Raw genomic sequence first — 23,200 nt, forward strand, 5'->3', positions numbered from 1 at the left:
TATAGAAAAATTTTAGAGAGCATTAAGTTAAGTAGTATTCACTGTAATACATCCTTTAAAGGATAGATACATGTACTTTTATAATCTCTTTATTTATCTGATGTATTGCTGTCGGTTCCCGGCAGAGTAAAAGTTAGTATTGCTTTTGTTTCAGATCATCATGGAAACAGTCCAAAAAAATCTCAGTTACCAAGTGGACCAGTAGAAATAACCTTGGATGCCCCTGTTATCTACAGGAAAAAGTATTGTGATTTAATATACAGTTTTAAGTAAAAAAAAAGAAGTAAAATTAAAAAAATGTATATTTTGAATATTGAAATTTTAAGGTTAGCCATTTAGATAATATTGATAGCGGGGTAGCTGTATGCAATGAACAGAGATGAGAGATTTTTGAAAAGACTGGTAGCAAAACAGTAATATAATTATACATCTATGTGCATGTCTGCAGGTAGAGATTAACTTAGTACTGTCATATAAAGTGGGCTTGAAATGGCGAGAAAATTATCACAGCACAAAACATACTGGTACAGTAAGGCTTGTAGACTGATAAAAAAATCCATTAAGAAGTCTGTTGTAATGTGCTGGGCTTAGTTTGCTATCAACCTCATAACAAAATCAGTTATTATGCAAAATTGATATTATCAATTATTTATTGTAGCAGCTGCATGATGAATTTTATTTAATAGAAATTAATTGTTTTTAAATTTTGTAATATACAATTTTCAAACTTTAATACTTTAAAAGTGAATTGTTCCATGATGGAAGGTCTTTAGTATAATTATTATACAGTAGATAATTACATGTATGTTGAATCAAATATTTGAAAAGCACTAAAGGAACAGGATTTGTCAAGTCAGTGTTTTTACTTTCATTTGTCCAGTCACAGACAAAATAATCCTTGTTGTCAGTCATCAGTGTTGAGCTTTACCTGAATCTTGTCAATTTTTTTTTTTACTTTCTTCATATTTTAGAAAAAAGAAAGGGGAGTTTGACCTACAAGCTTACTTCAGGCGTCAGATAAATAAATTTAAACGAGAAGTTGCTATGGATATTCACAAGGTTTGTATGTTTATAATTATAGTTTTATTAATATAAAGTTTCAGGTCATTGACTTCAAACCACTTGCCCCTCACCGCTGGGTTCGAATCCTGACAGGGACTTTGGATTCTTTCATGTGAGGAAGCTATCCAGCTAGCTTACGGAACGTCCGTGGTTCTACTCAGGAACCCCCGTTCGTGCCTGAAATAATGCACGGAAGGGCACCTGAGGTCTTCCTCCACCAGTAAAGCTGGAACGTTGCGATATGACCTATACTGTGTTGATGTGACGTAAAACCCAAAACAAACAAATATAAAGTTTTGATTGAGCTTTTGAGAGGAACAACAAGAGGAACAACTTTAAATTTAACACAGCATTAAAGGCATAATTACATAGATTGTACTACAACAATCTCATTAAAATCAGATCATCATTTTCACTCTGTTACTTCACCTAGTGAAGCATTGTGGAGCGACAAGATATGGTTTTAATGAGATTTGTTCCATAAAAAACTAAATTTGAGTCACCAGTATACAATGTAATAGGTTGGTCAAATTTTGAAGATAACAGTATGTCCTAACTCTGTACTTGTGGCTTATTCCTGCATTTAAAAATTAAGAGTGTTGAATATTTATTAATAAGTGTTGAAGCCATTTATTATCAAGAATTATTTTGAATATTATTTGTGATTTAGTAAGTGGACCATGAAGGGTTTGTCAAGGTCAACAACAGGCAATCTTGCACACAATATTTAATTTTTTCTTGCCTCTGCGTAATACAAATTTGTAACAAATTTTCTATGATTGCATGAAATTGTTTTGGTTTTATCCTTCTTGGGAGAAGTACATGTACTAGAAGGTTTTATTTTCTTCAAGGTGCATTTATTATTTTTATTGGCAAGGTGCCAATATTTGAACAATCTGTGCATGGAGGAGACTGTACAAGCACAAGTGTTTTCTATCACCTTGGTAACAAAAGAATTGAAATTACCCCCCACAAAGTCATGTACAGAGAGTCATGTTACACGGGTATTATCCTGGATCCAAGAAAAGCAGCATTATTTGGTAAGTTTATAGTATTTTATATCAAAATTTAATTTAAATAAGCAAGTTGTGGAGTCATTACAAAACATCAGTGGTACTGCTCGAGTGTCCATTTGTGCCTGAAATGATACACAGAGGTTCACCTGAGGTCTCCCTCAACCAGTAAAGCTGGAAAGTCACTTTATGACCTACTGTGTTGGTGCAATGTAAAAGCCAATAATTGCATAACCCCAATTGAATTAACTAAAAGTCGGGGGGTTTCAATGTGCCAAGGATATCTCTCTAACCAGTATTATGACATTACATTATTAAAATGATAAAAAAAAGGAATTGTTAAGCTAAGTTGTGACATTTTTTGTCACACACTTGACATGTCTTGCACTTACTTTTTGTTGTGTTGCCTTGAAAAGGCGACATATTGGGGTTACTTTTGTCGGCGGCGTCATTGTCGGTGTCTGCGTCGTTGTCGGCGTCCCCTAAAGCTTGTCCGGAGCATAACTCAGTCACTATAAATCTGATTGACTTCAAACTTGGTATGCATGCTTCTTTCAATAACCCGTAGTGCATTGCACAAGAACTGGTACTCTGCACTTCCTAATTTTTCAGTTATTGCCCTTTGTTAATTTTCATACTTTATTTTTGTCCAGGCCATTTCTCCTAATGTATAAAAACCATGGACTTGAAACTTCATAGGATGATAGATCTCATTAAGAAGAAGTGCATTGCACAAGAACCGGTACTCTGCATTTTCTTATTTTTTGAGTTATTGCCCTTTGTTAATTTTCATACTTTATTTTTGTCAAGGCCATTTCTCATAAATGATAAAAGCTAGCAATGGACTTGAAACTTCATAGGATGATATACCTTATTGATAAGAAGTGCAGTGCAAAGAAACTGCTGCTCTGCACTTCTTATTTTTTTAGTTTTTGCCCTTTGTTAATTTTCTTGTCCTGGCCATTTCTCCTAAACTATATTGTTCACAAGGCGACACATCCGACTCGCGGAGTTCTAGTTGAATAAATTTATTAGGATTTTCTCATATACCGTACAATTAGTGACTTTAAATGCACGATAGTAAATAATTGTAGATCTAGTACATGTAATTTAATGATCCCCAGTGCATGGGTTTATACTCGGTCAGGGGCCAATCATTATTTCCTTGAGCATGAAACTACACTCATTGCACAGTACTTGTTGGTTCCACGAATGGATTCGAGAGTGTTTCATTAAGCTTATAGCTTTCAGCACAATTCAATGAACTGAAATTAATTCTGTATAAAACAACGGTTGTAGATAAAGACCACATATATTCATATTGTACACTCATTAAACATGAGAATGACTGATGACAAGAATATGTATACAAAACTTATTAGTTTAGTTATGTTTTTATTCTCTTTCAGAGTGATATAATGGCAGAAAGTTTTAGTAAAGTTTCTACACAGTTGAAGATTACGCTGGTAACAATTTGATTATAATCAAAGACACGTTGTTATATGTACTTAGAGTAGAAATGCTGTAAAGAAGGAGTAGATTTACCTAAATAGGTCCTTCTAAATAAAAAATATAAATATATCAAAATTTTTAGATAAAAAAAATCTGGGCTTGTTATAACTTATTTATAAATTTTAGCTTTATGTATGTAATAATTAAAGTTTTGTAAGTACAAGAAAATAGCATTGCTTAAATTGCTAACACATAGATGAAGATATCTTTACACGTGTAATATTGTAAAAGATTTAGATTGGCTGTTAAGTTTCACTATCTTAATTATAGAGATAGAGCTTCCTAAGAGATAAATCTTGTCTTCTTTTTCTATATTATGAATATGTTAGATTTGTGTGGCTTTACTGCGTCAAGTTGGTTTTCTGACAAGATTTGTGACATCACTTCAGCCTGTACCGTTTAAAGAATCAGGAAGTAAGGTAATTATATGTTTCATTAGTTAATATTACCATAAATAACTAGTTAGTATTAGTTGTATATACATGTTGTTTCTAGCTGTCAAAATTGATTGATGTGTTGTAAACACTAAAAAAAGTTGTTATAATAAAGATCTATAAAATTAAAACAGTCATTGTGGCATCTGCCATAATAAATAGAGATATTTGCTGCGTAAACTTGTGTATTTACTTTATTTTTTGCATTGAATTAGTATTATATAGAGGATATTTGTTTGTTTTGCATGTAAGATTGAAATATAATTTCACTGAGTGAACACCAGATGCAATATTTTCACGAGTGGCGTAGCCACGAGTGAAAATATAATAGCTGGTGTTCACGAATGAAATATATTTCAATCTTATATGTAAAACAAATAAATTTTCTTTTTATTTCATGCTTTTTAAGTGATTATAAGTATTTTTCACTAATTTTGCCGCGTAATGTCGCGCATTCTCCTTTGTGACGTCATCACATCATGACGTCACATCATCAATTTTGAAATATAGTTCTGTTAAATTTCTCTAATTATGATACATTTTTAACATGATGTATGGTAACATCGACTTTCTTTCCCTAAAGAATCACAATTTACGTATGACGGCATTTATTTTTGCCTGTTATTCCATTTAGTTTTGATTGTCTTTTCATCCGCATTCGGATATAGTCCGGCTACAGTGAAAATTATATTTTATAAATTTCACTAGTGGTTTATCAGAATATAATCATCTGATATATTACAATAAAACACTGGTAAGCATGAAATAAAATATTCATACAGTGATATTAAATTATTTTCTTACAAAGAAATTATTGTTCTATTACACTTTAATTCAAAAATTGCCAAAAACATACAGATCGTTACTACATGCCAGAGCTGTTTACAGAAAGTACTGGAAAACGATGTTTAGCTAGGTTTTTGAATTTTGAATTATAATATAAGAACATATAGGCTGGCCTTCCTCTTCTCTTATGCTATTTATATGTTCTTGCTATGATAGCCTAGTTTATATTATTCAATGGAAATAAATTACTTGTTAGTAAACTGTATTGGTTTAAAGTTGCTTAATTTCTGTAAAAAAAACAACATAGCACATGGATGAGAAACATTGTTGTTTCAAAAAGCCAATTTATGCAATGAAACAAAACTATGAGAATTTTGTATTATTTCTGAAATTTTAGTCAAGTTCTTCAAAGAAAGGAAAATCGCCAAAATCTTCGAAAGGGAAGGAAAAAGGTACAACTGAAAGTAAAAGATCTACCTCAAAATCTGTGAACAGTAAATCAGGGAAGAAAAACATCTCAATTAAATCTGAACAATCTGTCAAAACTGAACAAATCAAAACAGAGAAAATGGAAATAGATGAAGATGTAAGTAATAATAGAAAAGGACCTAAAGGAGGAAAACTAGTAAAAAGGAGAAGTTCTGACAGAAAATGTTCCAAGGTCTCAAAAAATGCTTATAAAGAAGATGCCAGCTGTGATGATGAAAAGTTAAGTGATGATAATGATGATGATTATGTTCCAAATGATGTCAACACTGATGATGATCAGGAAATGAAGCATAAAAGAAAAAGAAGTAAAATTAAGAAAGAAACAAAAATATCTTCAGATGAGAATGATTCAGTAAAAGAGGAAAACTTGTAAGATTTTTCTACTTTATACAAATAACAACCTTTAATCTTTACACGCATCTGGTTGTTAACTTTTGTTATTGATTCATATTGAATCTTTTTACAAGATGTATAAAGTAACTTAATGGTTAAAGAAATATTGTTCAACATAGTTTTATTCAGACACCAATTTGTTGTAAATGATGCACTCATAAATTACTTAGAGCAGGGTCTTTCAAATCTTATAATTTGATTTTTGAATGATGATGTACTATGACAGAACATGTGACTCAGCCGAGATATCTTTTTTCGTACAATTGGTCCAACTCCAGATCATTCTATTTGAAAGACCCTACTTAGAGCCATTGATTCTATAATCCAGTAAGATTTATCTTTAATTTTGTTTATTAACAGTAGTTGGTAGAGAGAATCCGACACTAGTGAACTATTCCTCAAATACAGTCAAACTTGCATTCAGCGACCAAGCTAGGGAAACACCAAAAAAAAATTCGCTTAATACAACAGTCTCAGGGGACAAAGCATGAGAAAAAGTCAAAAAAAATTATTTTTGATATCTTCCCATTGCGATTTGGGAGTTATTCAACTTCATTTATATACATGTTTAATAGTTACAAGTCTCTTATAATCTAAATAGATGATAAATGAAAAAATACTTGCTGGTATTTACTTAATCCGTATGTACATGTTTGAAAAAATTCCAGAATTTATAAGATCCTTCAAATCTTTTCATGTCCCAGACAATAGACATTTTATAAGTGCTGAATTGATGCTTTCTGTTGTGCATTTTTCATCTGAAATAAACAACCTACGTCTTATTACAACAAGTAATTCAATAAACTGTGGATAACATTCACCGTCAATTGAATAGTTTAAATATGAATAGAGTAGGGTATACACCATCACAGTAGGGACAGAGCGTTGCTTTGTTTTATCAATTTTATTGGATAATACACACCACACATACACATCTACTTAACTTGGGAATTTAAGTGGAAATTTAAGCTTTTCAAAATTGCATTGGGTTTTGATTTTTGACGCTTGTGATGGCATGTGGCGGTGTTCTATAAAAACACAAAAATTTGACATGTAGAAGTGGTTGCTCCATGAAAAGATATATCACAATAAACTGGCTAATTAGGGGTCACTAGTTGTGTTTGCAAAAGTTGCTTAATACGTTAAAGATATAAAGAGAAAATAATCAGGGGGATGTAAAGTCAATACAGGCATAAGTTGCTTAATTAATGCATGCGGTGGCATGGGAAAGTTAGACTGTACATTGACATCTTCCTGTTAGTAACTAAATGGTTTTTTTTAAATATTTAAATTCATAATGCATATTTTAGGTCAGATGATGATTTTGAAGAGGACAGTATTTTGATTAGAACCCAGCAGTTGAAGAAAGAGACATCAAAATCCAAAAATAGGAAGGCATTATCTAGTGATTCGGACCCAGACAACATTGGTAAGTCATTTTAAACTTAAGAAAAAGTTTTGATTATGAAACAATATGTAAGTAAATACAATTACTCATTAATATCAGAATTAATGCATGAAGCACAAGAAGTCTTCTCCTGCCATTAATAAAACAAAGTCACATTATGTTCAACCTTCATTGCCAAGGGTTGCTGCCTGCTAAGGACATTGGATTATTTCATGTGAGGAAGCTAACCAGCCAGCTTACAGACACGGTTGGTGCTACTACTGCATGTAATAACAGTACATTGTATATATCAGTCTTCTTCCACTAGTAAATCTAAAAAGTTGTCAAATAACCTTCATATTATCACTTGACTTAAAACTCAACAAACCAGTCATATTATGAGAATGGTTTATAACAGTCATTTTCCAACAGGAAAGTTTTCTTGCCTACAGAAAAAAGTGCCATAAATAGGGTTGTGTAAGAGGAAGCCAACATGTGTAGTTGTCATAGTTACTGCAATTTTGAAAATAATTATATACATGTATTTCATTTATATTTTTCTAGTTATTTTCTATATATTGTCTAGGTGTTGATAATTGGACAGAAGTTTATATTGAGAGAGAAAAGAAATGGTTATGTAAGTTAAAATATAATGTTAATGTCTTTAAGTTCTTTATACTTTTAAGGATTTTCAGAATTAATTTTTATATTAGATCTATGTTAGAATTAATTTTATCTAATAAAGAAACTAAAGCATTAACTTATTTTATTGCTTTTGTTTATGTTTTAAATCAAGTTTATTTACATGGTAAATTTACATGTTTAGATTATATTTTGTTATATCTATATTTAAAATATGGATGTATTTAATCTGCTGTTTTGAAAGGTAATTTTACCTGAAGACAAAATATTTGAAAAATATGGTTTCATTTTGACCTTGATTATTATATATATTCTGATTATGTTATAGGTGTAGACTGTGTCAAGTTACAAGTTATGAAACCATATGAAATAGAAAATAAAGCTACACAACCAGTCAGCTATGTGGTAGGAATCACACAAGGTAATTGTTTATACAAGAGTTTCCTCCCCTTATGTTTGATATAATGTTTGTAGAGAACTTATTGGAGGAGGGTTATTTTGATAAGTACAAGAGTTTCTTCCCCTTAATTTGATATAATGTTTATAGAGAACTTATTGGAGAAGGGAAATCTTGATAAGTACAAAAGTTTTTAGAATCATAACAGTAATTGTGTGAATAAGATAAAAGTATGATAAATATTTCTAGACTTCGTTCTCTATTATAGCCTCTGCAGTGGCATTATTATAAGAATTTCTAGAAATGGTTCTTTAACATGAATTCTTTGAAAATGACAGGTCACTGTAAAATTAGTGCATCATTATTTTATCTTTAATCCTCTTCGCTGCATGATTTTTACTTTATCCAATGAAATCTTTTTCCTGTTTTGTTTATTGACTTATAATATTAATACAATGTACCTTTTTAGCTCACCTGTTACAAAGTGACAGGGTGTGCTTTTGTGATCCCTTTTCGTCCGGCGTCCGTCTGTCGTCCGTCCGTCCGTCCGTAAACTTTTACTTTAAATGACATCTCCTCATAAACCTCTAAGCCAATTTCATCCAAACTTCACAGGAATGTTCCTTTGGTGGTCACCTTCAAAAATTGTTCAAAGAATTTAATTCCATGCAGAACTCTGGTTGCCATGGCAACCGAAAGAAAAAACTTTAAATATCTTCTTTTAAAAAACCCTAAGAGCTAGAGCTTAGATATTTTGCATGGATCATCTTCTAGTGAGTGTCTACCAAGTTTGTTAAAAGAAAATCCCTGGGGTCAAAATTGGCCCCGCCCCAGGGGGTCATTGATTTTCCCTATATGCATATAGTAAAAGCTTAAAAATTCTTCTTTTAAAGAACCCAAAGAGCTAGAGCTAAGATATTCAGCATGAAACATCTTCTAATGAGTGTGTACCAAGTTTGTTCAAATAAAACCCTGGGGTCAAAATTGGCCCTGCCCCAGGTGGTCATTGATTTTCCCTATATGCATATAGTAAAAACTTAAAAATTCTTCTTTTAAAGAACCGAAAGAGCTAGAGCTAAGATATTCAGCATGAAACATCTTCTAATGATGTGTACCAAGTTTGTTCAAATAAAAGCCCTGGGGTCAAAATTGGCCCTGCCCCAGGGGGTCATTGATTTTCCCTATATGCATATAGTAAAAACTTACAAAATCTTCTTTGAAAGAACTCAAAGAGCTAGAGCTAAGATATTCAGCAGGAAACATCTTCTTATGTGTGTCTACTTAGTTTGTTCAAATAAAAGCCCTGGGGTCAAAATTGGCCCTGCCCAGGGGGTCATTGATTTTCCTTATATGTGTATAGCAAAAACTTAAATAATCTTCTTTGAAAAAACCCAAATAGCTAAAGTTTAGATATTAAGCATGAAACATCTTCTAGTGAGTGTCTACAAAGTTTGTTCAAATAATAGTCCTGTGGTCAAAATTGGCCCCGCCCCGGGGGTTCTTGATTTTCCCTATATATGCATATAGTAACAAACTTAAAAAGTCTTCTTTGAAAAAACCAAAATAGCTAGAGTGAGATATTAAGCTTGAAACATCTTCTAATAAGTGTCTACAAAGTTTGTTCAAATAAAAGCCCCGGGGTCAAAACTGGCCCTGCCCCAGGGGTGTCACTGTTTTAAACTATATGTGTGTAGTAAAAACTTACAAAATCTTCTTTTAAAAAACCCAATGAACTAGAGCTTACAGGGGGATGAGATCATTGTTTTTCATTACATATGTGTACTAAAAGCTTAACATTGTGAAACATCTTCTAATGAGTGTCTTCCAAGTTTGTTCAAATAAAAGCCCTGGGGTTTAAACTGGCCCTGCTCCGGGGCCTATATACAGGTGAGCGACCTCAGGGCCATCATGGCCCTCTTGTTTCAATATTTCATAACACAAGGTTGTTTATCTGGAAACTCTATCCCATGATGTTATTAGAGGGTTATTTATAGAGTATTTTATTTTATGATATTATTAGAGGGTTATATACGAGATGTAACAGCAAGGTATGCTAGCCAGTGGTTAACAGAGACAAGGAAACATCGTGTAGACAACGAGTGGTGGGACGAGACATTACAGCCGTATAAATGTCCCGACAAGACAAGAGACCAGCAGGAGGATCACGAACTGAGCTCTCAACTTCAGCAGCGCCCTCTACCTACATCTATCGGAGCATTTAAAAGTCATCCATTGTAAATATTCTTCCACTTTAATTTGCACATAGCTTTGAGGTACTTATTGTAGTAACACTTTGAGAATGTTTCGTTTTAAGTAAAAAGACTACCTACACATATATCCACAAACTCCGCACAGTGATAACCTCCCTTGGTAGAATTGTAATCACTGCCTTCACAGACGTCACATGATGATGAAAGTCACATGAAGTAACATCGAAATTCAAATGTAAATATCAACCGTTACATAGAAAATCTAAAGTCATTTTTGTCTTTCTGTTTTATTTTTAACTTTTCGTACCTACGTTCATTATAGTTTATCCAAAAAAATATCAAAAGTATACAAAATAATGAAAAATGAATTCAAAAGCTAAGAAATATAAAATATTAAAATAGTGATAAAAAAATTTTGTGATGGCAGAGATTTCTGTACTGATAAGGGGAGATCACTGCATAGGAGATTGATATATCCAGTATATTACAGTAATAAATTGTGTTAATTTGATAGTTTATTAGTCCCCTACCGGTTTACCGGAGGGGACTTTAGGTTTACCCTCCGTCCGTCTGTCCGTCCGTCTGTCCGTCCGTCCGTCTGTCTGTCAGTCCGTCAGTCCGTCTGTCCACAAAACTGGATCCCGCGATAACTTGAAAAGTACTGAAAATATTTTTATGAAACTTGATATATGGATAGATGGCAGTATGGAGATTATGCACGTCTTTTTCTTTTCTTCCTATGTTGAAAATTCTGGTTGCTATGGCAACAGATAGGCTGAAAATATGGCAAATTTTACACATAAACTGGATCCAGTGTTAACGCAAAAAGTACTGGAAATATTTTTATGAAACTTGATATATGGATAGATGGCAGTATGGAGATTATCGTGTCTTTTTCTTTTCTTCCTATGTTGAAAATTCTGGTTGCTATGGCAACAAATAGACTGAAAATATGGCAATTTTTACAAATAAACTGGATCCAGTGTTAACGCAAAAAGTAATAGAAATATTTTTATGAAACTTGTAATATGTGTAGATGGCAGTCTGGAGATTATACACGTCTTTTTCTTTTCTTCCTATGTTGAAAATTCTGGTTGCTATGGCAACACATAGACTGAAAATATGGCAAATTTTACACATAAACTGAATCCAGTGATAACTCAAAAAGTACTGGAAATATTTTTATGAAACTTGACATATGGATAGATGGCAGTCTTGAGATAATGCATGTCTTATCTGTTTTTCCTATTTTGAAAAAATATTGGTTGCCTTGGCAACAAATAGGCTTAAAACATGGCAAATATAACAATATTTGTGATTAGTCAAAAAGAGCTGAAACTTTTTATGAAATTGCATCTTTAATTCCAGAGTTATCTCCTCTTTAAGAATTTTGCTTTTTAAAATGTTATATTTTGGTAACAGGGATGTTTCAAATATTAACTTTAGAGTGTCCTTCAGTCCGTCTGTCTGTCTGTTCATAAAAACTTTTTCCTGTGATCACTTTTAAAGAACATTTCCAACAAATTTACTTAAAATAGAGAAAAATTTACACATTAGTCAATGGCCAATGGCCCTTCAGAATGCTGATGGGGTTCTATCCGGTAGGGGACTTCTGGATTGCTTGCAATACTATGATAATTGCTTGTTTAAATTCGGCATCATGATTTAAGACAAAATTGTATGATCTGAATTTTTTTTCCACTATTTCTAGATATGTTTTGAAGAGACATCTTTTAAAGTTTGAAGCTTTGTACCCGGACACTGCGATACCTGTAGGATATATACGAGGCGAACCAGTTTATGCTAGAGAATGTGTTCATACTGTACGTACATGTTATGATCTTCTAACATTGTTTCCATCGTCAAGTGGTTGAAGTTGCTGCTTTTAAACTACATGTATTCCCCCCTTCCCAGATGTTTGTACAAATCCTGCCAGGGATGATGAATTTCTTTATGTGAGGAAATTGTCTGACTATTACGAGGAAGGTGAGTGGTTCTACTCGTGCGCATCCTGCTTGCAGCCAAAATGATGCAAAGATCTCTAAACCTGCTACATGACCTTTACAGTTATGTTTTAATAAGAAACTTCATGATGTAAATACAGGTTACCTGGGGAAGACATCAAAAATTCAGATTACACTGAAATGTATTATACTGACCTCTGTACTAGTAATGCTGACTTCTATACTAGCAACATGAACAAATTATAATAAACCTCTAGCTACCATTATTTTATATGATTTTACAGTCAGATTATGTAAAGGAGCTTGATTTTGATTTTAATAAAATTTTGAGTTTTAAAATCAGAACATTCAATATTTGATATTCATTGTTAATATGATTTACTGTGTGGAAACATAAAATGTTGCAGGTTGTTTGATTGCAACCATAATATGTAACTGTATTAAAAAAATTGACTCAAATTTGTAATGGTTCTACAAACTTTAATCAAAAATGTTTTCAAGTTTTTTTTGTTTTTTTTAAATCAATCAGCTCAATGTAAAAGGTATTTTAAGTATAGACCTTTGTTTCCAGCTTCATTCCAGAGAAAATTGGTTAAAGGAAGGCAGGGCAGTTAGGGTAAGAAAATAAATTACTATAGATTTTCTATACTCATTTAATTGGCTGAGTCTTAAGTATAAGTTTATCTTCCATATGTACCAAAGCTCTGTGCTTGAACCAAGGTATGTACGTTCACAAGTCTTCCTCCGCTAGCTGTGCTGGAATGTTCTGTTCTTGTCATCCCATGTGTTACTGTGACTTAAATCTCCAATCATTATGATATAAATGTTAACATACACAACTTAAAACCACACAATCACATACCCGTGTCGATTTTGCGACTCCATAAAAAGGGTATTGCACAGCCGTGCATATATTTTGATGTGACATCATTTACTGTATACAAACATAGTGCTAAATGTTAGTGCTCCACTTAAAGGGCATTGTGAAAAATAATTATTTTTTCACTCTAAACACTCTTTATTTTGGATATGTGATAAATAGAATATTATATTCGTGCAAGTTCAATACTGACTTTAATGAACGAGTTGAATAAAGATATATTATACTAGCCTCTGGCAAGCATAATATTATTTTATTCAAGGAGTTCAATAAACTTAGTTATTCAATATCCTTTATATATATATTTTTGAATTCTTACATTATAAACTTAAATATGTTTTGAAGGTTTTGTCAATGAAAGAAAAGAAGTTATCTCCCCTTCTTTGAGATATAGAAATATGATATAGAAATATGTATAACACAATTTCAGGTTGGAGAAGAACCGTACAAGTTTGTGAAATCAAGACCAAAATGGGTAAGTTATCTGCAATATACAGATGTGTGTTTTGAAATCACTTTTTAATAAGTGTTATACATGTATCATGAAATTGCCTTTCATAGATTAAAACTTAGTACAGTGAAATTTGAGAAAACCGGACGCTGAGAAAATCGGAACTCTTTAAATACCTGACGAATGATTCAGTCCCAAATTTTCCATTCTTTAAACTATTGTATTAAACATTGACAATACCGGAATCTGTAAAAAACCTAATATCGGACGGTTGATAGGGGACTACAAAGTCAATAATATAGACAATTACCCTGACAATAACGGACGATGAAGGTGTGAATAACTTTGTGTACTTATCAATTGGTTGTGTCTAATACGTTAATTGAGCGGTAACGGAACAATGATTGTCTGATTTGTTAATTATGTCTCATTTCACAGTTTGATTTATTTTAAGGTATATATGTTACCGTTTTATATAAATGCCAAAATGCACGAGGAATTGATGAGTAAAAATCAGTTGACGAGAGCTGTCTATAAGTGACAAATTTAAAATAATTAAAAACAGTGAAACTTTGCCAAGACCTACTTTAAAAATCTTTATCTGACAAATATGGTATAGGCAATATTTACAATTGGGGAATTATTATAAACAAACAAAGTAATCTACATGTATGTTCGTTAAATCATTATTCATTACCCAAATGTAAACATATGCGGGTGTAATCGGACTTTATCGTTATGATGTAATTGTTGATTGTTTGAATCCAAACTTTTATTGTATTCATATGCAATCTGGGACATGAGTAATCTTATGTCCCACTAGCAATAATGGGACAAAAACAATTAAAAAATATTTTATAGATTTTTTATCATTCCTTTATTTAGCAATATACTTACTCATAATGATGAAAATGCAAAACATATGTTCAGCATCCTTTGTAAGTTATTGCTCGGTTTATATGATCCTGAACAGCTGAATGGGACATTGAGAATACCGGACCACTGAGAAAATCGGACAAAACCCTCGCTCCGAAAGCCATCCGGTTTTCTCAACTTTCACTGTATTACAGTTATTTGTATTTCCACTAATAAATAAAAACCAACAGTGCTTTCTCAAATCACACTGCAAGATATAAAGAAACATCAACAAAAGTGAAAACAAGTTTGTAACTTTATTTAAAAAAAAAAAAATATATAATTGATAATATTTAGGAAATAGATATAGGAAATAGATATCAATTTATAGTGCACTGATGTAGAATAATGCATGGTTTGAGTTCAAATGCACAGGAATAATTATATAATCACAAAAGGCCAATTAGTCTGAGTGAATAATTGCAAAGCATTTGGGCGATAAACCATGCATTATTACAATGCAAGAAAATTTAAAATCTATTTCCATTTTAACATGCTAATAAAAAAGAGAATTGATGAAAATATACTGAAATACATTGAGCATAGATGTAATTTTCCTGACATCATTTGGTTTATTAACGTTATATTTGACATCATATGGAGTTTAAGCATTCATTTATGGTAGAATAATGCACTTGACAGCCCTTTCTCTTTGATTGAATAGTGTGGAGCGTGTAAGAATGTACATGTATGTATATTTCAGAATCGGCCGAAAGAAGATCCTGAGGCAAAAGATTTAGAGTTGTTTGGCCTGTGGCAGACAGAGCTGTATATACCACCACCTGCTATTGATGTTAGTATATTATACATAACAGTAGCATATTGTCTTATCTTCCTTGTAAATTTATACTTAAACATATATTTGTTGGTTTGTCCGGCTTTTTAAACTTCCATTACACCATTTGTTTCTGATAGCACCTCCTGTATGAACTCATTCCTTAAAGAATTTGTGTCTTAGAACCTCTACTCTTGGTTGAATGGTTCAATTTCACTGAAATTCCAAAAGATTTTCCTCAAAAGTAAGGAACAATGTTGATTCTACTGGGGATGCCTACTTATGATTGAAAATATGTACAGAGGGGCACTTGAGACTTCAGCTGGAAAGTTGTTATATGCAATTATATACCTGAAAGTCAGTAACATTTACTTGTTGGAAAGACAACTTTGACTCAAAATCACAGATTATCTTTATTGTCTTTGTGTATACTTGTATTTACAATTTTGACCAACCAAAACAAACTTCACTATAAAAGTCAGTCTCTATAATTTACTTTTGACATTTTGTATATTTTATGTAATTTTTGTTGATACTTTAACTGTTAATAAAAACAAAACATTCCAGTCTGAGGCCTGTGTTGAAGACAAGTTGAACTTGCTTCTGATACAGTGGAAAAAAATGTTTTGTGGCAGTTTTTGCAAACAAAAAAGTTGAGGTCAACATCAACAAAAAAAGTTTATCAAATTTACCAACAAAAAATATCACCATCTGTCTTGCTCTTATGTAACTATGTTATCATATGCATGTTGTTTTAGGGAAATGTATAAACAATTAAATTGAACAAGTGTGAGAGTTATCTCTCTTACAAGTCTTTGGTTTGAATGGAACTACTGTAACCTAGTGACATGCAGACATTATTATGCTATATAAATGATTTAATTTTATACATAAATTGACAGGGTAAAGTACCAAGAAATGCTCATGGTAATGTAGAAATGTTTCTACCTTCAATGTTACCTGCAGGGACGGTCCATTTAAAAGGTAAGTTAAACTATGGTTACTTATACTTGTTTATCTGAAAGTCACCGTGTCCACATAAATCATTTCAAACAGTGATTAATTACATTAATCATAATGATAATGTCATCAACAAACTTTCACAGACATGTATGTACAGCAAACAATACTAATAGATGACAAAGTTGGAATTAATGTTCACATTTAGGGAGTATAGGATTGTTATTGCATGTGATATGCACAGGGAGACTTTTTATAACCTCTAGTATTTAAGTTTTAGTCAGTTTTTCATTACAGAAAAATGTTAAAACACTGATTATGTTTATTTTCTTGCCTGTATTTATGAAGTAATAAGTTACATATATGCTGATGTGCTTGCTGTTATGTTATTATATATATATGGTCATTTTACTTCTACCTTATTGTACATAATTTACTTTATAACATACAGTTAAAATGTTCGCTAATATATAAGTGGTATTAGATATAATAATAATGCAAATGAATTCACTCAAGTTTTAATTGGTTTATACACTTTTTGTATGATGCCATAAATTATATGCTGTGAAAAACAGAAGCATGTTAAAATAACAATTTATTGTCTATACTTTTAATTTTATTGTTGAGTTTGTTCTATATGGCATATTTCTTTATTCAAATGTTATTTCTGAAAAAAAAAACAGTCAAAAGATACAAAGCTATGATGACTTAATATTTTAAATAACTTAAATGCATAGCTGTTGAACATCTGACGCCATCTTAATTTTGTGTGCCTTTTTTCCATCCTTCTTTGAAAACAGTTAAAAGTTGATGTGTTTTGTTATGAACTTGTTGTCAATACAGTTTGTATTATTATTAAATCGCTATGCAAGTTGTTGATGGAATTATAATAATAGAGGAGAATATGGCCTTCTGATATAAATGTAATCCTCAGCTAGCACCTTTAGGTCATATATCACATTTAGGCTATATTTTCCCATATATCCCTTCATCAACTTGTATAATTAACATTATATAAATGCCAAAACTTGTTTATTTTCAGTTCCAGCTTTAAACAAGGTGGCTAAGAAGTTAGATATAGACTGTGCACCAGCTATGGTCGGCTGGGATCATCATTGTGGTTTCTCACATCCACTGTAAGTTTATTACTCTGTACTGTCTAATTTGTTAAAGTATTTGGTTTAGCAGTGGAAATTATTTACTGTATGATAATAAATGAAAATAACACATGTCAATTGCAGTCATTGAATTTAAGATTTTGAATTTACTGGCCCGAATTCCAGTTTTGAATTTATTCTACTATATATTTAACTAAATTTTCTTAAAATTTACACTGACCCGGGCCAATGGGCCAGTGCTATATTCGATGACTGCAATTGGTACACAACAGTTACTATGTTTATTCTAACAATTTTAATTCAAACAATTTTCCTATGAGAATGGAAAAGGCAAACACAGAAAATAATTTTATGAAATGTGAATTTTGACTATAAGCATCTCTTTGACACAGATCTGTGATTGCCCCAAAGTCTATTTTCAGATGTATGTAAGTGTTTGTGACCCAGTTGCCTTTTCCCTATGGTTAATTCAAAACAAAAGTCGAGGGTTGCTGGTTTGTGTATAATTTGTAGTAGACACTAATATATCATATACAGTCCATCAGATCAACATTTCAACACATACATAGCACACATATATCATAGTACTAGCGTAGCATAGCAACAAGCCCTGAAAATATACATATTAAACATTCCTTACATCATGAAATATATGATACAACATATATATATTATCTTTAAATACATGTGTAACAAATCCATTATATCAACAGATCAGTCCATAGGAATATTCTAAAAATTTTACCTTTTCGAAATAAGATCATTCATACACAAAATACATATCTGATCCTACTGAACTTGCATCTAGTGACCACTTAACCAGTTATTTCTAAAAACAATATTAAATGTATCATTACCTTAAAAATATACATGTAGTTACAAAATATATAATAATTACATATAAACATAACATACCTACATCACACCTGTCTGTCTCACTGTGCTGTGAATTATGCTGTATAACTGTAATTTACAAACATCAGTGTAATACAAATATAAACAGTGATTTCTATGAATTACTGTAAGACAAGAAAGTATGTTGCCATCTGGAATTCTAACACTCAAGAATATTACTAATTTATCAAAATAACTTCTATCAAATCCACAACTGTATTAATTGAAATAAGTCTTCATTTAGTTGACATTAGAATATTTAAGAACAAATAAATAAAACATGCCAATACCAAATTCCTCAAACCTTAATATTTAAATGATAATTTCTAAGTCAGAAAACACATATACATGTCACAATGACCATCAACTTCTGATAACACAAAGAATGACCTCAGATGACCCTAACTTTAGGATGGAAATGTTAAGGATGAGCAGATAGCATATTAAAATTTTGGTCAAAGGGACATAATCACACAAAGCTAAGATTAAAATCAAACAAGGTGGACAGATTTGTCTTTCTTGGAAAATAAGAATAGACCTTAAAAATAGCACTTGGGATATGTATTTTGGAAATTATGTTCTGGGGTTTAAGACAAATATGTGATAGAACTGGCAAATAATGCACAAATTTAAACAATCAGTGTTATGTGAGATATAATCATATACAACTATATTTCCATATTGTAGGGAATTCAATACGAACAACTTTTCATTACTACAACAAATCTTGCTTTGTTCCTAACTGTCATGTTTATATGTAGACTTGTTATGTATAATACATATTTATTAATGTTTATATTTAAACTTATTATATATAATACATATTTAGTAATGTTTATATTTAAAGCTGCATGCCTCCAGATGAGTCAAAATATTTCAATAAAATCAAACTTGAGAAATATGTACTAAGATTTTAGGAAAAGTAAAATGATTAAGATTCAAGTAATATTTTACATGTTATGTGCGGTTAATGACTGATTTTTCGGTAATTACAAGTATATTTCTACTGCTTTACTAAGGCAGTAAGGGCTATTTATGCATATTTTGACCATTTTTTGGTAATTTACGTGGTTATAAGTGCCATTGATAATGTGTAAATTGCTTCCTTTTGGTTATTTCACAATATTATTCATTCAAATACATTTTCAAAATTTTCATGAAAATTAGAATGAATCTGGAGGCGTGCTGCTTTAAACTTATTATGTATAATACATATTAAGTTATGTTTATAATTATTTAAACTTGTTATGTATAAAACATATTTATTAATGTTTATATTTAAACTTGTTAAGTATAATACATATTTTTCATGTATAGAATGGATGGTTGGATAGTATGTGAGGAATATAAAGACATTCTATTAGCTGCCTGGGATGAAGAACAAGAAATTATTAGAGAAAAAGAACAACAAGTAAGTATATTACCAAGTTAGTGATCATAACAAGTAATTTTTATACCAGAAGTGGTAAGTAAGTAACATTCTTACTTGAGTAAGTGGTAACAACAAATCAATATTACACAAGCTAAAAACTGGACAGTTACAAACAGGTTATGAAATTAATTAAGTAAATAGATAGAAAATAAAATACCCTTGGTAAATATATAAATCTATGTTTTATGGTAAAACGATCTGTTAACCACATACAGACATGATATATAAACAATACTTCATGGAAAGGTATTAATATAAGTGTTATGCTTGTTTTCCAATCCATATATATTGTGATGTAAAAATGTAACATGCTTGTAAAATTGATAAATAAAATATGTTTAAAGTAATACTTCATTAGACATGTTGTTATAATTTTGTTTGTTTAGAAACGAGAGAAGAGAGTTTATGACAACTGGAGGAAACTAATCAGGGGAATGATGATAAAAGAAAGGTTAAAGAAACGATTTGATCTGGAGGCAAGTTAAATACGTGTAATTCTTCATCTTAAGCTCGACATGTAATATAGTCTGGAAATCCTACTAACCTTGGCATAGGCATAACATTTAATGACTTGTAACTAAGTTAATCACTTCACTTATGTACTTGGAAACGTATCTGTAGGTCACTTTCATAAGATTATAGATGGTGATTATCATTTCTTTATAACCCACTTATCTATTTTGAACCACAGTGTTATCTATGTCTTATTTTCAGAAATTCTGCAGTATGTCAAAAATATGTATGCCAGTTCAGATTGACAGCTTCATAACATTTAATGACTCTTAAAAAAAAAAGTAATTCAGTTAAAACATGCACTTGGAATCATATATGTAGGTTAATTTCATAAGATTATACATGTCAGTACATGTACTTTCAAATTCACTGTATGTTATGTTCATGTATATATATATACACACCATACATAGAGGGGAGTATAATTTCTTTATAACACACTTACCTATTTTGAAGTACAGTGTTATCTACGACTCATTTTCAGAAATTCTGCAGTACGTCGAACCTTTTGAATGTTTTTCCTTTGGCAATTTCATAACAAACATGGATTTGTTTATAGTGTACCTCTGTTCAAATTTAAAAAGTTTTCTGTCTACAATTTTTATTAAAATTTACGTTTTTATTGTATGAAAAGGTTTTTATCAATTCCTGCACTGCTATGATAAAAATTATAATGTTTATTATTGTTTTCATAATGGCCCTGTTATTGGGCTGAAGACTGACATCCAAAGATAATGGCCTTGTTATTGGGCTGAAGACTGTCATCCAAAGGCTAATATGACAGTCTAAAAGCCCAATAACAAGGCCATTATGAAAACACTTGGATTATTGACAATTTTGTTCATTAACTATACATAATATAAAAAAGTTAAGTACTTAGTGAACAAAAAATAACTAATGAGAAATTCCAATGTTGTGAGATAATCAAAGTTGTCCAATCTCATAATAGCCGAGTTTTCTTATAAAGGCCGTACTTTTTGTATATTGGCCTTGTTTTATGGTCATAATGTTGTGGTGAACTTCATATTAGCCTTACATTTGAAGTGAAAACGTTCCTAAAATTGAAAAGTTGATTAATAATGGATCATATTCAATAAAATATGTATGCCAATTCAGATTGACAGCTTCATTTGAGATGCATGTGTCACTTTACAGTCTTTATTGAAATATTCTGTTACTACTTGTTATACAGGAGAAACCAGTAGAGGATGGTAATAAACCTGATGATATAGTAAAACCTGACAATAAACAACAACCAGCAGGTACAACAAATAAAGTTGTAGAGAAAGCAACAGACAAGAAACATGCCTGGCCTCAAAATAGAATGGTGAACAAACAACAACATGTATGTGCTGTAGAGGAACTCTGATCACCATGACTGTGCCAGTTACAATCATAAATAGTCACTATTTTTCTTTGTGACACAGGAAGATTACTTTCATTTGCATGAAAAAATTTACATAAATATCAACTTTTTTTATACAAAACAACTAAATTTCCAGTTCAGGAATTTTATTAAAGTCTTCCTTAATTAATGATTGTTAAGTTAGTGTAATGTGTAAATGTCAACCATGTAAGTTTTACTTTGATGTTTTCATAGAGAAACATAAAGTCACTGTTATAAACATTTGTACATGTATTATAACAGTTACTTGTAAATAAAATATTGAAGCTATATAAAGATAGGCACCCATACATTTAGGTGCAAAAGTAATAAACAATTCTAACACGACTTGCATTTTTTCCTATTGGGCATAAAATTGAAAGTGTGTTATTATGCAAGAAAATCTCTGTTGGCGTTCTATATTAAGATATGTGAAGTAATCATTTTATGTTCGATGTAACCACTAAAAATGCGACCCCCTGAAAATAAGTACGGAAACAAATCAGGCGCAATTTAACGTAGCAGTTGTGTAAGAATCAAAATAATATATCCAAATAGGTGATTTTATTGCTTGATAAAATCAATGTTTGTTGAGATGTGCATCATTATATCACTCGGGCTACGCCCTCATGATATAATTCCTCGCATCCAAATAAAGTTGTTTTTTTTTAGTGAAAATCACTGATTTGGATATATCATTTCTTAAATATAAGCAGGGCATAGTCTAGTATAATCTATTTCTCAAATACAGTGTAATTAAAATGACTGGCCAAGTTAATTTTATAGAGAAATATTTTTTGTTATGGGTAATAATCTCAAATATTGTTCACTATACATCCTTTGTAATTTTCATATGTTGAATCTCTCAATCAGACGCATCGTGGAATATAGGAATATATTAGATATAGTGTTTTATGAATGTTGAAATATTCGGTTGTTATTCTATTGACTATGTGATGGTATTTACCAGAATACATGTATATATAGCAGTGTTACATATAACCTGTCTTAACTAACCAATTATAGTACCACATTTTGTGTTCACTTGATATTTGATACAATTTTTATGCATTTATGTTGATTATTCAATAAAAGTATAAGTACCATTGGTATCTCTTTCTTATATATCCATATATAACATACCCCTTACAATGTTAAAGGTTTGACGTTTTGGTGTCTGTTAAGCATCCATTTATCAAACTTGCCCTTCACCTCTGAGTTTGAATCTGCTAATGACTTGGGATTCTTATATGTGAAGAAGTTCTCCAGCCAGCTTACAGAACATCGGTGGTTTTACTCTGATGCCCTTTTATGCCTGAAATAATCCATGGAGATGCACTCAAGGCCTTCCTCCACCAGTAAAGCTGGGAAGTTGCTGTTTTACCTCTACTGTATTGGTGCAATGTATAAACCAAAAGAAAAGAGAATGAAAAATTGTTTGAAGATCAAAAATGTTTAGATAAGGTAATAGACCCATTTACGAAACTACATGTACTTCATTATTCTTGAAAAACTAAATCACTCCCCGGGGTGGGAACATTTCATATGTGCACAAGTCTTAAATTTCTCCTTTTTTTTATATAGAGGTC

At 31.3% G+C, this 23,200-nt stretch overlaps 1 protein-coding gene across 1 annotated transcript; it reads left to right on the forward strand.

Annotated features, from left to right (window-relative positions):
* Positions 1-170: 170 nt before the first annotated feature.
* Positions 171-22,446, forward strand: LOC132731829 (DNA repair protein complementing XP-C cells-like; the record flags this gene model as incomplete). Its single annotated transcript, XM_060718103.1, is given in 19 exon segments — positions 171-242; positions 972-1,059; positions 1,914-2,102; positions 3,485-3,541; positions 3,917-4,006; positions 5,205-5,665; positions 7,000-7,118; positions 7,663-7,713; positions 8,047-8,139; positions 10,136-10,349; positions 12,037-12,148; positions 12,861-12,905; positions 13,600-13,644; positions 15,239-15,328; positions 16,213-16,294; positions 17,313-17,406; positions 19,600-19,693; positions 20,101-20,190; positions 21,420-22,446. Coding segments are annotated over 19 exon segments (2,263 nt in total), but the record flags the coding sequence as incomplete, so codon positions are not given.
* Between the last annotated feature and the right edge of the window lie 754 nt (positions 22,447-23,200).

The sequence above is a fragment of the Ruditapes philippinarum genome, unplaced genomic scaffold, assembly GCF_026571515.1.
Source record: "Ruditapes philippinarum isolate M1 unplaced genomic scaffold, ASM2657151v2 ctg6341_1_1_1_1, whole genome shotgun sequence".
NCBI lineage: Eukaryota > Metazoa > Mollusca > Bivalvia > Venerida > Veneridae > Ruditapes > Ruditapes philippinarum.